The sequence below is a fragment of the Heloderma suspectum genome, chromosome 6 (genome assembly GCF_057233095.1).
Source record: "Heloderma suspectum isolate Gila_16-S chromosome 6, 16-S_ref, whole genome shotgun sequence".
NCBI classification, from domain to species: domain Eukaryota; kingdom Metazoa; phylum Chordata; class Lepidosauria; order Squamata; family Helodermatidae; genus Heloderma; species Heloderma suspectum.
In genome coordinates, this window is record NC_139463.1 from 31,692,346 (window position 1) to 31,709,070 (window position 16,725).

The following is a 16,725-nucleotide window of genomic DNA, read 5'->3' on the forward strand; positions in this document are numbered from 1 at the left end:
GTGGTCCTGTGCCAATCAGTTTGGCAACAAAGTGGGGCCACTCACAGACAAAAGAGAAGTCCCTGCATATATAGGGGGAACCTCGAGAAGTGTATTCTCCCCAAGACAGCAAAATCTCCTCCAAAATGGTAGAAGAGGTCTGTGCATGTGTGTTGCTCTCATACTATTGTGGAACCCTGGCAGCATGAGGCCAGAGTATAGGCACAAAACCTCACTCCACTGCAACTGATTTGCCTCTGCTCTGCTCTTGGCTCGTGGCAGGGTGACTGCTGTCAGTTCCACCTTTGGTCTCTAGGGTTATTCTCCCTTCGTCACCAGGAGGCCACCTTAAGAAGGAGCAAGGATGCAGAGCTATTACACGGCCCCACCTGTATGGGTGTGAAGAAGAGCCAGTGACTAGAGGTGGTGAGGGAAAGGGGGCTGTGCTTAGAGATAGGAGCAACAGCAAATGAGTCTGTGTTTCTCCTACCTACCCCTTGCTTTCAAGCGCATTATAGAAACTATGCAGGCACAAGAACTGAATTATCAGTGAAATCTAAGAATGAGTAAATCAGTCTGTTTCCTGTCCATGTCAGTTTTGCATGTGTCCTCAAATCCATTATATCCCATTTCTGCATTAATCTGCGATAAAAAATCCATATGAAAATTCGTATTTAAAATGTATTTTCTCTAAAGTACCCGTTTCCAAACTTATTCTCTCTTCAGAGACACATTTTTAACAGCATTTTGAGCTGAGAAGTTGTGTTGGAACATTCAGGAACTGGGAAAGCAGGAGAACAGATCCCTACATTAAGCCAGAAGGTGCAGGATGGGTCAGTTCATATCAGGATTTGCAGAGATCAAATTCCTCAAGCAACCCTCATGAAATCTCAGGAATTAGTTTTGTTTGTTTCCAAGAGAGTATTCCTAAAATCTTCAGAAAAAGTTTCCTTTCTGTGCTATCCTTCCCACAGTGCATTTGCATAAAACTGATTTCAGGAATCAACCTTCAAAAAATATATTTTGTTAATTGGCACTCCAGTTCACAAAGAGTCCAAGAGAAAACAATGGGGGGGAGGCGAGAGAGATCACTAGAAGATAAGGTAAAATAACATTAAGGAAAGAGACGAGAGCTGAAGAAATGTGAGAGGAAACGAAGTCCTCCACATTACTGCTTCTGTGGTCAAAAAAGAACTGAACTGAATGGAGTTGTACGCTAAAACGTCTGGAGGGCACCCAGCTGGGGAAGACTGGTGTAAGCTTTAGCCTAGGGAGTGGGCAACTTGTAGACCAAAATATCTGGAGGGCCACAGTTCCCATCATCCCTTAGCATTGGCGATGCTTACTAGGGCTGATCCAAACTGTAGGCAGTAGTACAGTAGGCCTGGACTTTGGGGCTGAGGTCCAGAACCCTGCAGACCGGAGAGTGGCAAGTGATGAGGGCAGCAGAAGCAAACTCCCTTTTACTCCTGTATTCACAATGGTGCAATGGTTTCAGTGAGTGAAATGCAAAAACGTACATGCTCAGAGTATGGTTTTTATCAAGTTTGGTGAACAGTTTTGTTCTAACATATTAGGAACGTAGAAGCAGATGTAAAGAATGGATTGGCAGGGGATGGGGAGAAGGGAAACTTCAGTCATGTGTATCACAACAGCAATAATGCACCTGCCACCGCCATTAAGTCCAGGGTCTAAAATTACTAAGCTGCACCATGGTGTAGGTCAAAACATCTGGAGTTGCCCACCCCTGCTTCAGTTCTGGGAAGTTCCAAATGGTTCTTCACACAGGCCCCATTTCTGCGCCCACACACAGATCACAACAAACTGCTGTCTCTTGTTCACACAGAGAGCTTCGGCTATTGGGCAGTGTAGAAATGAAATAAAATAAACAAGCCAACTGAAAAGGTTCACAGCCCCACTGTGTTTTGAGCATTAACCATGTTTTGGGGAAGAAAAGCAAGCTATTCTGGGTTCCTGTTTAGGCTGTCTAAGCATGTTAATGCATATTATTAATATATTCATTTCATATATGGGCCGGTCCTATTGGAATGCATAAAGGATGCTCACAATGCATTATCTACTGGTATGTGTGTGTTTTTCAAGTGAAGTTAACCAGGTACAGAGCATCAGTTTGCTCTCTGCAGCATGGAACAACCCTGACCAAGCGTGGTCAGGGGTGTTTTGGTTACATGAGCCTCGAATTCTATTCCTACTGGCAAAAACAGATTGACGAACAAAATAGCTGCATGCAATGTTTTAAATTGTGCTCCATTTTTTTATTTCCAAAAGTGTTGACTCACAAAGTTGTAACAGCAGAGTTGCCAATTTGTTATACATAGAGCACCTTTTTCTGCTCCTGACACGAAGTTGCAAATATACCTTTTTAATTGCGCAGGTCCTAAAAAATACAGTCATTCTTTTTCACATAGCTTGAAATAAATGCTGTATCTTAGCGCCCTAAATCTTCACCTGGGATGAATTGCTGGTTTTTGAAGTGAAGTTAATGCAAGTACGCAATAGTGAAACAGAAACATTTTGCCTTTTGTGTACCTGGCTGGAATAAATATTAAATAAAACACCTTGTCTAACTGCAAACAAGGAGCAAAAATAAATACCTACAAATGGGATTGTTACATGTAACTATGGCTAATAGAGTATTCCAAGGATTCAGGTAATTGAAATAGTAAAAGCTATACTGAGCTGGATAATGGGCCTTCTCCGTGGCCTAGGTCAGACTTTCAGAATTAGGGATCGGGGCTTGGGATCACAAATTCTCAGCATGAGTTTAGGGTGTACCTGGTTCATTTTAACTTTGGTGACTCTCGGGACCGAACTACATTTAAAATGCAGGTTAAACAAACAGACAAAAATAGTATTAGCTGAGGGAGTGGACAAGGTGAGTTTAGGAGTGTACCTGGTTTATTTTAACCTTGCTGGTGACCCTCGGGACCAAACTCCATTTAACACGCAGGTTTCAAAAAAAACAAATATAGCATTAGCTGCAGAAGCTGATCATTATCAGGATCGCAAAAGCTGTGGAGGGGGGAATTTAGCCCTTTCCTCCCTTGCTGTGGTTCTGAGGAAATTCCGTCCTTCCGAACCTGGCATTTGCATTATAGGGGGATATCTCACAGCGGTGCCTTCACTACTGTTTTTAGGAGGCTGGGAGCAGGGGAGGCAGGTGATTTGTCTAAAATTAGAGGGAGCTGGAGGGTGGGGTTTGTGGACCTCATTCAGGGCCGCCCCTCTACCCCCCCCCCAAATTAAAGCATTGCAATCATCACTGAATAGCTGATTTGTGGAATCTTCATTAAATCTTTTCTTGTACTTCAGATGATCTGCAAATTAGGCAGATTCAAAAAGAAGCCGGTGAGCAAGGAGGGAGAGAGGAACAAGGAGAAGGAGCGGTAATTGCTGCACACCTTGGGCTCTTCATTGGAGCTGGTGTGGATTGGGTCCACAGGGACAGGCAAGCAAATGGGCAGAGGCAATAGTGCTGAGGAGGTGGGTATGCTTGGGTGGGCAACAGGGCCCCCCAAACCTGAAACTAGCCCCGGCCATGATCTCATACCAAAGCTTTCCTTTTCCTTTTCTTTTTTAAAGGGGCGGTTTGGAACATAGAAAGCAGCCTTCTACCAGGTCAGACGGTGTTGTTCACGTGGCCTAGGTCTGACTACCCTGCCTGGTAAGCAGCTCCCAAAGGGTTTCAGGCAGAGGTCTTTCCATCACGTACTACCTGACCCTCTTGTTTTGATTTGGAGAAGCTAGGGGTTGAAGGTGGGACCTTCTGCATGCTAAGCTCTGGTTCCTCCCCTCTCATTTCAGCTGCAAGTAGCTAAGTATCCACAATATGAGATGGTGCATCACAGGGACGCCTGAGTGGACTGGCCCAAGCAGACCAGATCATCAGCTGAGCCAGAGAGCCAGTGTGCAACAGTGGACAGAGCGCTGTCTGGATTACACTGCAGAGACTTGGGTTCAAATCCTCCCCCAGCCCTGAATCTCCCAGGTTAACCTTGGGCCAATCACTATTCTTACTCAAGCTTACCCCACAGGCTTACTGTGAGGATAAATGGTGGGAGATGCGGGGGGGGGGGGGGGATACCATGTGCATCCTGAGCTCCTTGATCAAAGGATGGAATAAAATTGTTTGTTTTTTTAACATGGTACCAAATTCTACAGATTTTTTTAAAAAATAAGAAGAGTGAAGTTCATAGCCTGTCCTTGATGACACCTACAGCCTAGTATGATCAGAAGCCCAACACCTTTTGTTGCTTGAGGCAAAGACAAAAGATCCCCCACAGTGCCCCATTCTCTGCTGAGAAACTGACCGGACCGGCCCCTGAATTTTATTTCAACCTCAATGGGTGCAGCACCTTGGATAGCACTTTTAGAGCTCTGGCTGGTTCTAGCTAAAACCCAGAATGGAATCATTGCCCCTCCAAAACTGGAGCCATCAGCCTCCACTAACTTCAACATTGGTTTGCAGCAAGACAACAACTTTTGAGAACAGCACCTTAGGAGCTCTGGGCAAGCTCCAGGGCTGACCCAGCTCTGTCCTCTAACACCTTGCCGCCGCTCACTGCCCTGTAGCGTCTGCCACCTGAAGCAGCCCCTTCACTCTGCTTTATGGCATGGCTGGCCCTAAAAGAGAAAGGTTTCCACGCATCTTTCACAAGGAAGGCACTTAAACATGGGGATACAGTATCTGCTTCTTCCTGCGCGTTCTCATAAAATACCATCAAAGGATCTGCAAAGAAAACAGCTAGGCCTGATATATCTGCCGTTCTACTGTTTGGGAAGACAAAAGGTAGCTTCTCAGTTAGTACACTAAAAAGCAGCCTGCTCCCTAGCGGGAGAGATGAAGATCCCTGTAGCTGTTTCCTAGAGCGGTTGACCTCAGCTGCCGGAGAAAGCCTTGAGTGAGTGTTCCATGAGCGAGAGGTGTTCATCCAGGAGGAATTGAGGTGGGGTGGGATGGGGTGGGGTGCTTTACTTCAGCAGTGCATGGCCTGCATGGAGGCAGAAGAGGTGGTCAAATGGTTGCGGAGGTGGTTGGCGAAATCCACCTGGGTTTGGGAGAGGACTTGGTTGATTAGCGTCTTTGGCAGCCATCCCTGGAGGAAAAAAGGAAAGCACAATCAACAGGTGGGTTGGGATGAATTAGGCCTGCTGAACCATAGACGGGTGTTATCAGCCTCTATGAGACTCCTCACGGTGCCCAGTCAAACTGTTATCTGCATGGTTTTGGGGTGTGTGTGCAATCTTGTTCTACAGATGCCATAAGCAAAATATGAGCTGTGTGTCTGTCATGAACTTGCTGCTAATCAGTTTCTTTGGGTGGATTCTTGCATTATGGAAAGAGGGGTGTGGGAAACTTCCCTTTCCAATTTCTCCACCCCATGCATCCTACTTAAATGAATAGGTTTTGAACCAATGCATCACAGACAGGGCTCTATGTACTCAGTGATTCTCTGTAAGTTCAGACTCAGCCACTAAGCATAACATCCAGCATCTCGAAAAATCTCATCTTTAAAAAAGGAAAAAAGGTTCTAGCCCCTCTGTTGTTGTTGTTTTTATAAAGGAGTTTAAAAAAATTGCTTGAAGGCATGTGGGCAATGCCAAATGAAGTTCAATGTGATTTCTAGTGGCCAGAGAAAATCAGTATAGATCTTTGCCATTCCCTAATAACTAGCAGAAATGAATTAAATTGTGCAATCTAAACACATAGAGGCATATTTGCCAATAATTTGTACTGGTCTTTCTGTCTGTCTGTCTGTCTGTCTTTCAGCTCAGAGTACCTACAGCTGACACTGGGTCTTTGTTCCCGGCACCTATCCATTTGTTCAGTGATTTATGAAAGTATCCCCAGTTAGTTGCATCAGCAAGAGGCAACCCTCACTCCACTAACCCTGGCTGGGAAATCTCTCAGGGCTGTGATGCTGTGATCTAGCCCAGTTCACCATGTGCATGTACCTTCAAATCAATGCTGAGAAGCCAGGTTAACTTGGTTTGGGAGGGATCTCCCACGAGTGGTCGGAGAACCATACATGTGGGACCATTCTCAGCTCTGTAGAAGGAAAGGAGAGCATCAAGTTAGCCTGATATAGGCTGGCAGGTACATTCCAATAAGCCAGAACTGAACTGCTATGAAATCCATTGGTTAGGGTACAACTAGACTAGCCTTCCCCAACTGGGTGCCCTCAAGATGTGTTGAACTACAGCTTCCATCATCCCCAGACTGCATGCCCAATGGCCAAGCTGGCTATAGATGATGGAAGTTTAACCAGGTTGGATAAGGCTGAACTGTAAACATTGCAATGGACAAATGGCAGCACTGTCATCTACGTAGTTTCCCTCCCTGCTGCCCAATATGTAGTGTGAATCTTGCTGTATGATATGACACCATCCTGCCATGAGGTTCCCCACCTCTGCTCCACATTATTGACGGCTGGCAGAACCCAGCATCATGACATATAGAGGACATTGCAGGGGAGAGCTGGAAAGAGGGATGCCATTTTCAGCAGCAGTCTCGTGTCTGCTGTAAAGACTATTTCCACCCTTAGGCTGTTCCATGCTAACAAATGGGTATGATCCCCCTTCCTGTTGAAGACAAAAGCAAAATCTCTCAATGGCTTTGACCCAGTGGATCTGTTGAGCCTCCTCAAGATGAGTTAAGATAAAGCAAAGTTGGATATAGGTAGCTGCCTTATAGTAGGTCAGGACTATTTGGCCTAGTATTTTCTACTGGGCAAAGGCTCTCCAGGTATTCAGCCAGATGTCTTTCCCATCAGCACCTACCTAATCCTTTAACTGGAGCTACCAAGGATAGAATCTGTGGGACCTTCTACATACAAAGTACTACGCAGTAAGCTATGGTTCCATCCCCAGCTCACCTAGAAGTACTAGTTCTCATCCCACATCTAGAAACTGGCACATTACGGAACCACGAGGGAGTGACTTACAGTGCAACCCCATGCAGGTTTACTTGTAAGCCCCACTGTGTTTGATGAGGCTTCCTCTTTAGTAAGTGTTTTAGGATTGCAGCCTCAGAGAAGCAAGAATGGACATCAATCCTCCGTGCTATCACTGAACCCCAGCATCCTGGTAAGCTGTGCTGGTGCTTAAGAAAGAAGATGTGCTGCTGGATCCATGATAACATCTTCACACAAGGGAGTGAAGTGAACCTATGATGATAGCAGGTGATAGAATGGTGCAACCTTGTCCTGCGTCTTGACTGACCCCTTTCTTCACTATTGCTCAGAGATGGCCGGACTAAATAAGCCAGGCAACACTAGCATGTCACCCTAAAGTGGGGATGCAAAACCTCTGGCCTGGGAAGGTTTCACATCCGGCCCACGGAGACTCCTTGGGTTCCTCTGGGGTGTGGAGCCTGGCCTCCAAGTCCGGTCCCCTGGAGGCATCCCTGCTGTTATCTCAGATCAAAGATAACAGCAGGGATGGGTGTAGCCTACCCTGTGGAGGGCCTGGTATGAGGGGCCATTTGGCCCGCCCCGCCCCATTCTGGTTCTGCATTCTGCCCTAGAGATTTACCTTTGGAATGTTATTGTGGGTAATGATGCAGGGCCGGCCCTACCAAGAGGCAGAGTGAAGCAGTCACCTCAGGCAGCAGATCCTGGAAGGCAGCAGCAAGGTGTTGGAGGAGAGAGCTGTGAGCAGCACAGCCTGCCCTGTGCCCCCAAAGCTGGCTTGCTGCCTTCAAGTGTGGTGGAAGATGCTGCCCTATCACCAGTGTCAAAGAATGATTCAATTTCCTGTTCAGTTGGCTTTTGTACATGGAACATGAAGGGAGCCATCTTGTCTTTCGCCTCAGGCAGCAAAATGTCTTAGGTCAGCCTGTAATGGTGCTCCACTCCCTGCGCATAGAATGCTACCATTTTCGAGTAGCAAAATCTTTCATGTCGGGTCTGCTGATGTCACCTGTGCTGGAGGTGGGCAGGATTCAGGCTAGAGGGACCTGTTTTTACTTTTTACTACAACTGTAGTCCACCAGCTGAAATCAGGTGCAAAACAGTAACCGTGGGCAGAGACAGATGCAAAATAGTTCAGGCGGCGGAGCAAATTACTTACTGCATCCTATGACATAGACATTGAAATAACCTGTACGTACAAGTACAACTACATTTGAGTTGCTATGGAGCAGGGGTTCTAACTCAAGAATTTACAGCCAGAAATTGTAGAAAGAATTTACAACCAGTCAAAGGGCTTCTTCACACAGAGCTTTTATCCTGCTATTGAGATGGCTCTCTCATGGAAGTTTGCGGGCTCTTTACATGACACCATGAACCTCCAGGGCATCTCCTGCACTAAATGCCCTTTGTTCCATTTTTAAATAGATTGCAGATAATGCACTATCAAATTACCCATTCTGTTCCGCTTGATTTCCCTCCATGAAAAGAGGAAAAGCGGCAAGAGAAGCAAGATCAATGAAAGATATGGAAGACTCAGATACTGGGAGAAGGAGGAGGAAAGGGGGCGGGGGAGAAAGCACGTGAAAATGGGAGCTGTTGTGATCCTGCATTTAAAACAGAAGCAGAAAGCCCCGTTTTAAATGCAGGATTTTAGGCGGGTGTAGAGATGCCCAGAGCCAACCAGTTCATACTCGTATTTTACAAGGAAGGAACACAGGCCGAGAGAGAAGCAATTAGCACAGCCACATTTTACTTGCTCTTGTTAAAGTGTTGGGCATGAGAAACCTACAAATCAATCACAAAGCTATCAGTAGATCCCAATTTTCCTTCTTCCCACCAAAGATCTACGTGACATAAGTAAAGATGTCACATAGATCACTTTATTTGTTTTGAAGGGGCTCTTTACCTGATAACCCCTTTTTGTTCAGGCATTGCTGCGTAAGTGGTGGACATGCCAGCTAGAACGCACGTTGAGCCGCGCCTCTTGGAACAGCGGACGCTCACAAAGTCTCGCGGGCCCACAATGTTGCCAGGGGTGGCCGCCGCCGTTTCATGAGTGATCACGGTATCTTTGCCAATTTTCTGCAGGATCTACGGAAAGATCACCAGTTGAAAGACGCGGCAGAGGTCTCTCACATAACGGGATGTTTCATGTATTTCTGTAAGTCAAGGGTGGGGAACCCATTTCAACCCGAGGGCCAAATTCTATTCAGAGAAGCTCTCGGGGGATGCATTCCAGTGGTGGGCAGAGCCGAAGGCAAAAGGAGTGGGGCCAAAAATGCTAAAACTACCAGCATACTGTAGTTTGAAGTTTTTACTGTCAGTGATTAAGCCTTAGGAGATGCATTTCAACTGCAGAAAAGCTGGGAAACCACCGAAAAATCAGTGGTTGGTGGAAAGGGGGTGAGGCCAAGGGAAGGAGAGTGGCCATCTGGGAAACCCCAGAGGACAGGATTTGGCCCCCAGGAAGATCAGATTTGGCACGCGGGTCGGAGGTTCCCCACCCCCGCTCTTGGTAGAAAGTGTTCTGCTGTTGGTCAGGGGATGAGTTATCAATACCACCGAGTGCACAATAAATACGTTCTAGTGGAGGCTGGTGGCTCCAACGTCAGTGGGGTGGTGAATCTGCTCTAGGTTTCAGTCAGAACCAGTTAGAACTCTTGAATAGCTCCGTTAGAGTTCTGACTGGTTCTGACTAAAACCCGGAGCGGATTCACCGCCCCACTGACTTCAGAGCCACCAGGCTCCACTGATATATTCCCTCCGCCTCTCATCGCGAAACAAATCACAGCGCGGATTATCTTGGGGAGAGGAGAGCCAGGGAAGAAGATGCCGAACTGCTGCTGCTGCTCCTGGCAAGTGATCCCTGCTGTCACCCGGGTGGTGTGCGTGCAGTGTCGGGGCCACCGGCTGGCTGCAAGAGCAGCAGCTCAGAAGCAGGCTGGCAGGTAGCCAGTTACCAGCTGGCCCCCCATGAGCCGCTCAGCTGGGATAAGTTGCATATATAAGTGCGCATCTACATCCGAGTTAGTACAAGCCAAGGCCCCAAGACATGGTGGGAAGGCACAGGAGGCAGCCACCTTGCTGAAGCTAAGCAGGCCTGGGTCTGGTCAGTGCTTGGACGGGAGACCCCCTGGGATCCACATGTAGCCACCTTGAGTTCCACGATGGAAGGAAGGTGGGATATAAATGTAATAATAAAATAAAACCAGAGATTCTAAAATGGGCTGGCAGAGCTGTACAAAATCTCAAAGGCAGCAATACTTATATTTTACAGGTGTAGAACACCAATGTGCAAGGCCAGCAAGGCCAGTCAGGTTTTTTTTTCTAACGTGCCATTTCACTTGCTTCCAATTACATTACTGGGATTCAGCAACCCTTCTTGATTTACTGTAAATCATCCAAGATACACCAGTAGGACCAGGGCTGCGTCAAGGGTAGGCATGGTCGGGCACCTGCCAAGGGCCCACACCCCAGCAGGGGCCCAGTGGCAGGAGCCCCCTGGAACTGCTCCTCCTCCTCCCCCTCACCACTGCAACCTTCTCATTCTCCTGCCTCTTGCTCTGGCCTCGGTACATGGGGATGGTGAGGAGGAGGGGCAGGAGATGCCATGGCCCACTTGCTCGCTGGCTCTGCAAATGGCAGCCAGTGGTAGCAGTAATGAGAAACAGGATGAGGAGCAATAGCAGCTGATGACAATGGAGGGGAGAAGGTAGACTCACTGAGGGAGGGGGCCCATTGAGGGTGTCTTGCCCAAGGGCTCTTGAAAACCTGGGGCTGGCACATAGTAGAGTCCACTCTACCTTCCTCCCATTCTAAAGACACCTTTGCTTGCTACTACAAGTGTCCCCCACTGGGCAAAGCACATGCTTAATATTTCCTGCAGAGTTGCATGCCTAATGCAGTGGTAGTGTCTCTCTTTCCTGAGAATGCAGTTCTCTCTGTGTGTGTTTACCTTGATTTCTTTGACATTTGGATTCCAGTCCCCCATCTGCTCCATCCTTTCCACCAATTCGCCATAGACACAGTCCAGGGGTTGATCAACCACCACTTCGAGCCGAAAGACCTTGCCCACATCTGGGAGTACTTTACTCAGCACTTTGTCACCATTGTCCTGCAGGAAAAGGAGAGGGCTAAAACATCAGCATCATCCGTCTGCATAAACGAACACACAAGAGTTCAGAATGCTGTTAGGAGGAGGATCACATTTGACCACATGCCCTGGTCACTTCCCAACTGCGCTTTTCTTATTGGCTGATCTTGAGCGCTGTTCTGAAGTTGCAACTGGTCCAGAATGTGGCAGCCAGGTTGATGACTGGTGTTAGCTGCAGAGAGCATATACACCACACCAATCCTATGCAAGCTGCACGAGTTACCAGTTTTAAACCAACTACAGTTGCTTGTGACATCCAAGCTCAAATTACTATGGTTTGTTTACATTACGGTTGGTGAGAACAAGCCAGGATCAAACCATGGTTTCAAATCCAGGCTTGTTCTCAAAGTTTAAACAAACCACTATTCCCTGACATCACAAGGAACCATGATTAGTTTAATACTGGAAGCAGATGCTTTCGATCTCCTCATGGGTGTGAAAGAGGACAGGAGGTTGCAAAAGGCTGTGGCTCATGCTTCTACCTGCAGGGGTGGGCAGCATGTGAACCTCCAGATGATGTTGGACTACAACACCAATCACCCCAGAACAGTGGCCAGGCTGACTGCCAGCAGGGGAGATTGAAAGTTTCCACTTTTGATCTTAAACTAACTATGGTACCTCATGATGAGTATTGTGTTCTGTTTAAACTATAGTTCATGAGAATAAGCCAGGTTCAAAGTGTAGTTTTAAATCCAGGCTTGTTCTCAGAACATCATTTAAACAAACCACGCTTTGCTGAATTTGGATGCCACAAGGAACCATGGTTAGCTTAAAGCAGGAAGCAGAAGATTCCAATCTCCTTCTCATGAGTGGAGAGAGGAGGAGGTCATGCAAGCTCATGGATTGCTACGGCTCCTTTGTCTGGGAAATTGTTATTTCTCATTCTGTCTGAAGTGGGCCTCTTTCTACTTCCCCTGCCCCTGTCGTTCTACCCTTAAAAATATATATATATTGTGGTCCCACCGATAACAATCCTACCTAGATCACATTTGTGGTTCTAGCCTAACCTCCCGCCTAGAACGGAAAGAAGCATCGGACAACAAACACCATCTGCAATGCCACAAACGTACCATCACTGTCTCTGTTTTCCAGCCCCCTTGCTCTGCAAGGATATTAAGCGATTTCTGAAGAGCCTCCTCTCCTTGTTTGATGTAGGACATCTCCATTTCACCAAAGGGGTTCTCCTCCAGCCGAGAACCTGTAAGGTTGCATTAGGACGGGTTATTTTTCTTTTAAATGAGAAAGTCAGTGTTTGCAATGACTGGCCAGAATCAGAGAATCTGCAGCCCAAACAAGGCCAGGAGAAAAAACATGTCCGGTCACAATACTTACTTAGCAAAGAGCTCCTTCTGCGAACTTGGTTGATCCACTTACTAGGGCCAGGCCTGGTAAATGCAAATTTATTCAGCTCCTGGACAATTGCAACCACTGCTTGTCTCTTTAAGCCTAAGTAGAGGAAAACATAAGATTGGTATGAAAAGGGGACCATGACAAACATGATCACGGGTTTTCATTCTATCCTAAAACTCTTCCTGAAACCATAGAAGAAGGGAATGTCCATCTGTGGTCATGGCAAAGGGGTTGTCCAGCACCATGGAGAAACGACTCCTGTGCTGGAACACAGAATGTGCCTCCAACTGGACAAAATCAGTAGTCACAGCCTGCTTCAGGAGGACTGTTTGCAGGGCCAGCTCTACCATTAGGCAGAGCGAGACCGTTGCCTCAGGCAGCAAATACTGAGGGGCAGGGAACAAACAGAGCTGTGTAATGCCACACAGCCTGTGCCCCCTAAGCTAGCAAGCTGCCCTCAGTTATTGTCCTGTTGCCAGTGAAGTAAGATTAAACTGCCAGTCTGTTCATGCTTTCATACACACACTGGGGGAAAATGCCATCTTGGCCTCAATTTCAGATAGCAAAATGTCTTGGCCAGCTCTAATTTATTGCATTTTTCAGAACTGTTTGTGCGTTGATCCATTTAAAAGTTCTTGGTTTTTTGTTGTTGCCTCCTTTTCTCCTTGTTTTCCAAATGTAAAAACAACCTCAGGCTGTTTAGAAGGTTGTTTGTTTGTTTTTAAGTAGAAAAACTCCCCTGGGGAGACGTGGACTCATGACATCATGGTTGGACTATAATTCCCATCAGTACCAATGATGGGAGTTGTAGTCCAACACATCTAAAGGGCGCAGAGTTGAGGAAGGCTGGCTAAAATAAAAATGAAAAAAAATAGCCATGATGAAAGGGAAGGGAGAAGATTAAGTTTAGTACTGCAGCAGAAGAAAGAGAGAGAGAGTTTCACACTTCTACTACGCACCATTGCCATCCAACGCCATTCTCTTTGGGTTCAGAAGAGTGGGTTTGTGTTTTGGAGCTCAGACCTCATTTCTGCCTTGTACTTCGGTTCTTGGCCAAGTTATTTTTGTTTTCATCTCACCAGTTTCCCTTTGGGGAAATGCATGTTTTGTGACTGGCCATGCCCACCATTTTATAAATGAGCAGCCCCACCCCACCCCACCCCCGCCCCTACCCCACACACAAGGTGATTAGTCCTGGCAGAGCAAATGGCTTGTCTGTGGGGGGCAGGGAAGGGGTAGAATCCTTTCAGCATGTTGCATGGCTCCTCTAGAGTTTTGGCTGGGTTCTAACTAAAGCCCAGAATAGATTCTTTGTTGTTGTTGTTGTTCAGTCGTGTCCGACTCTTCGTGACCCCATGGACCATAGCACGACAGGCTTTCCTGTCCTGCGCTCTCTCCCGGAGCATGCTCAAGTCCATATTCATTGCATCGGTGATGCTATCTAGCCATCTCATCCTCTGCCGTCCCCTTCTCCTTTTGCCTTCAGTCTTTCCCAGCATCAGGGTCTTTTCCAGAGAGTTTTCTCTTCGCATTAGGTGGCCAAAATATTTCAGCTTCAGCTTCAGTATCTGAATAGATTCTTAGCCCCACCAAAATCAGAGCCACCAGCCTCCGCTGGCTTGAGCATCTCTGGATCAGGTCCTAGAGGTGCTGAATATATTCATAATAGGCAGTGGGGGCTCCAGGTTTTGGGGCCCTTGTTGGGCAAGTTGTCTTCAGTGATCCCCCCCCCCCCAAGTGGGCTCACCTCCGCCTCTTCACCACTGCCACACTGCCACACTTCACTTTCCCCCTTCCTCTTGACCCCATCTGCACAATCGCCCAAAGGGAGAGAATGCAAGGGGGGGGGGGGATAGATCAGGTTACTACTTTCTTAAGAGACAGGAAAAGTCTTCATTTAACAGCTGTGTCAGAGGCAGAAATCAACAGCGTGAGCTTTTCGGCACAGGGATGGGAGATGCTTTTCTTGACTGCATAATTCCAGTGGAGGCTGGTGGCTCCTATTTCAGTGGGGCACTGCATCCGCCCCAGGTTTCATTCAGAACCGGTCAGAACTTTAAAGGAGATATCCAAGGTGCCACACCCATTTTGGGGATGGGTTTCAGCACTTTGGATAGCACATTTAAAGTTCTGACTGAAACCCAGAGAGGATGTGCGACCCCACTGAAATAGGAGTAGCCAGTCTCCACTGGCAAATACCAGTCACTAGAGAACAATGTAAGTTTTTTAAAATATATATATATATAATGAAGCTTAAAAAAATCTTCCAGGGCAAAAATAGGCAACACCGGCAGTGTCTTCTTTGACACCAGACTCTTGGAGTGATACAAGGGAGCGATGCTCAGTGGCAGAGCATCTGTTTCACATGCAGAAGGTACCACGGTCACTCCATCCCCAGCAGCTCCAGTTTAAAAGGAGAGAGGTAGCAAGTGATGGGAGAAACCCTTCTCTGCCTGGGACCCTGGAGAGCTACTGCCAGTCAGAGTCGGCAATATTGGGTGAGATGGAAAAATGGTTTGACCTGGTAAAAGGCAAAAGGGCAGCTTTCTATGTTCCTGTTATATCCTACGAATATTACGTGTGTATGCAAGAGAGAGAGACAGGGAGAGAGAAGAATTGCTCTCCAGGCAGATGTCAGGCTTATGGGATCTACCTTGGGGTTTGTTTGTTTGTTTGTTTTTAAACTAGACTGGAGCCAGGTGCAAAAGACATACTCCTAAGGGCTTGGATCCAGACAGTGGAGGCTGGTGGCTCCGATTTCAGTGGGGCTGTGAACCCTTTCTGGGTTTCAGTCAGAACCAGCCAGAACTCTAGAGGAGCTATCCAAGGTGCTGGACCTGTTTTAGGGCTAGGATCCAGCACCTTGGATAGCTCCGGTAGAGTTCTGGCTGGTTCTGACTGAAACTCCGAAAGGATTCACAGCCCCACAGAAAATGGAGCCATCACCCTCCACTGGGTCCAGAACTATGCTGGGTCAACTGCACTAGTGGAAGTGGACTTCCCCTCTGAAAACACTGCATGCAGAACCAGGAGCCCCTGCTGATGGTGGTGTGGCGGGACAGGGTATCCCTCCAAATTGGGTAGGAGGACGTTCCATGAGTGGAGCCCTCCCTCTCACAGAAGGTCGCTTCCTCTTGGGAATGGCAGATCCGGGACCCAACCAGTGGAGGCTGGTGGCTCCGATTTCAGTGGCGCTGTGAGTCCACCCTGGGTTTCAGTCAGAACCAGCCAGGACTCTCAAGGAGCTATCCAAGGTGCTGAACCCCGGCTCCAAAATAGGGTCATCATTGGAGCCACCAGCCTCCGCTGGACCCAACCCAAAGAATTCTGAGCCCGGGAATTTGCTCCGAGTACCAAGTGAGCTCCCCGTCCGTCCACACAAAAATCCACTCCCCCGCCTCCGCCTGCCTTTCTTCATTTCACCAGCATAGTTTGGAAGGGGGAAGTCATTTTGTCGTTGCCGTTATTAAACAGTCGGGAGACAGAAACCCTTGCTGATCTACTTCAGATCACCCAGAGCTCTACTGGTAGATCCTGATCTACCATCTGCCTGCCCCTGCTCACCCACATATACTCAAATTCTGACGCGGCATAATGGCCAGAGTGTCGCGTTAGGACTGAGAGACCCGGGTTCGAATCCCCACTCAGCTTCAAAGTTCGCTGGATGACTTTGGGCCAGACCTTATACTCACAGGGTTGTTGTGATGGTACAGTGGGGCAGGGAGGAAGCCCAGGGGAAGAAAGGCGCGCTGCCTCGAGCTCCACGAAAGAATCGTAATAAAGAACAGCCAGTCTAACCAGCCTTCGAATGTCACCTTATCTCAGCCGCCGCTAATGGTGACGACGGCGAGGAAGAGGAAGAATGCTGCTTTTGCTTGCCCTTACCTGTCATATTGTGCAGGTGTCTGTAGGAGATGCCGGCGCAGAGTTTGAAAGTCGCTGGCAGCATTGTGATGTACCTGAAGAGCTGCAAAGGATCCTGGCTTTCGTGTGACGCGGAGCTTCGGGCTGCTGCTGCTGTTTTCGCTGGAGTCTTCTTTGGTCTCTGGCCTTAAATACACCAGCTGAAGGATGCTGTTTTGTCAGCAGAGAGATAAGAGAATACATCACTTGCAGGAGGCTGGCTCATGCCAAGGTCAAACCCATCACCTCATGAGTTAGTGGGGGGCGGGGGGGGGAGGCGTGGATATGCCAAGGGGAAGCCCCATCAGGAGGCAGAATCCCCAAATCTTTTAAGCCAGCATAACGGAATCGAGGATTGCCAGTGTTTTTTTTTTCTGGGCAGGGTTGCTGTGCTTTTAAACAGCTCCA

At 47.7% G+C, this 16,725-nt stretch overlaps 1 protein-coding gene across 1 annotated transcript; it reads right to left on the bottom strand.

Moving 5' to 3' along the window:
• Positions 1-1,505: 1,505 nt before the first annotated feature.
• On the bottom strand, positions 1,506-16,442 carry STAR (steroidogenic acute regulatory protein). The gene is made up of 7 exons (XM_084803915.1): positions 16,300-16,442; positions 12,397-12,510; positions 12,135-12,262; positions 10,867-11,025; positions 8,818-9,002; positions 5,956-6,049; positions 1,506-5,096 (listed from the first exon to the last, which is right to left on the bottom strand). Exons 1-7 carry the CDS (start codon positions 16,361-16,363, stop codon positions 4,977-4,979), a joined length of 864 nt encoding a protein of 287 aa, XP_084660041.1. The 5' UTR covers positions 16,364-16,442; the 3' UTR covers positions 1,506-4,976.
• Positions 16,443-16,725: the final 283 nt, after the last annotated feature.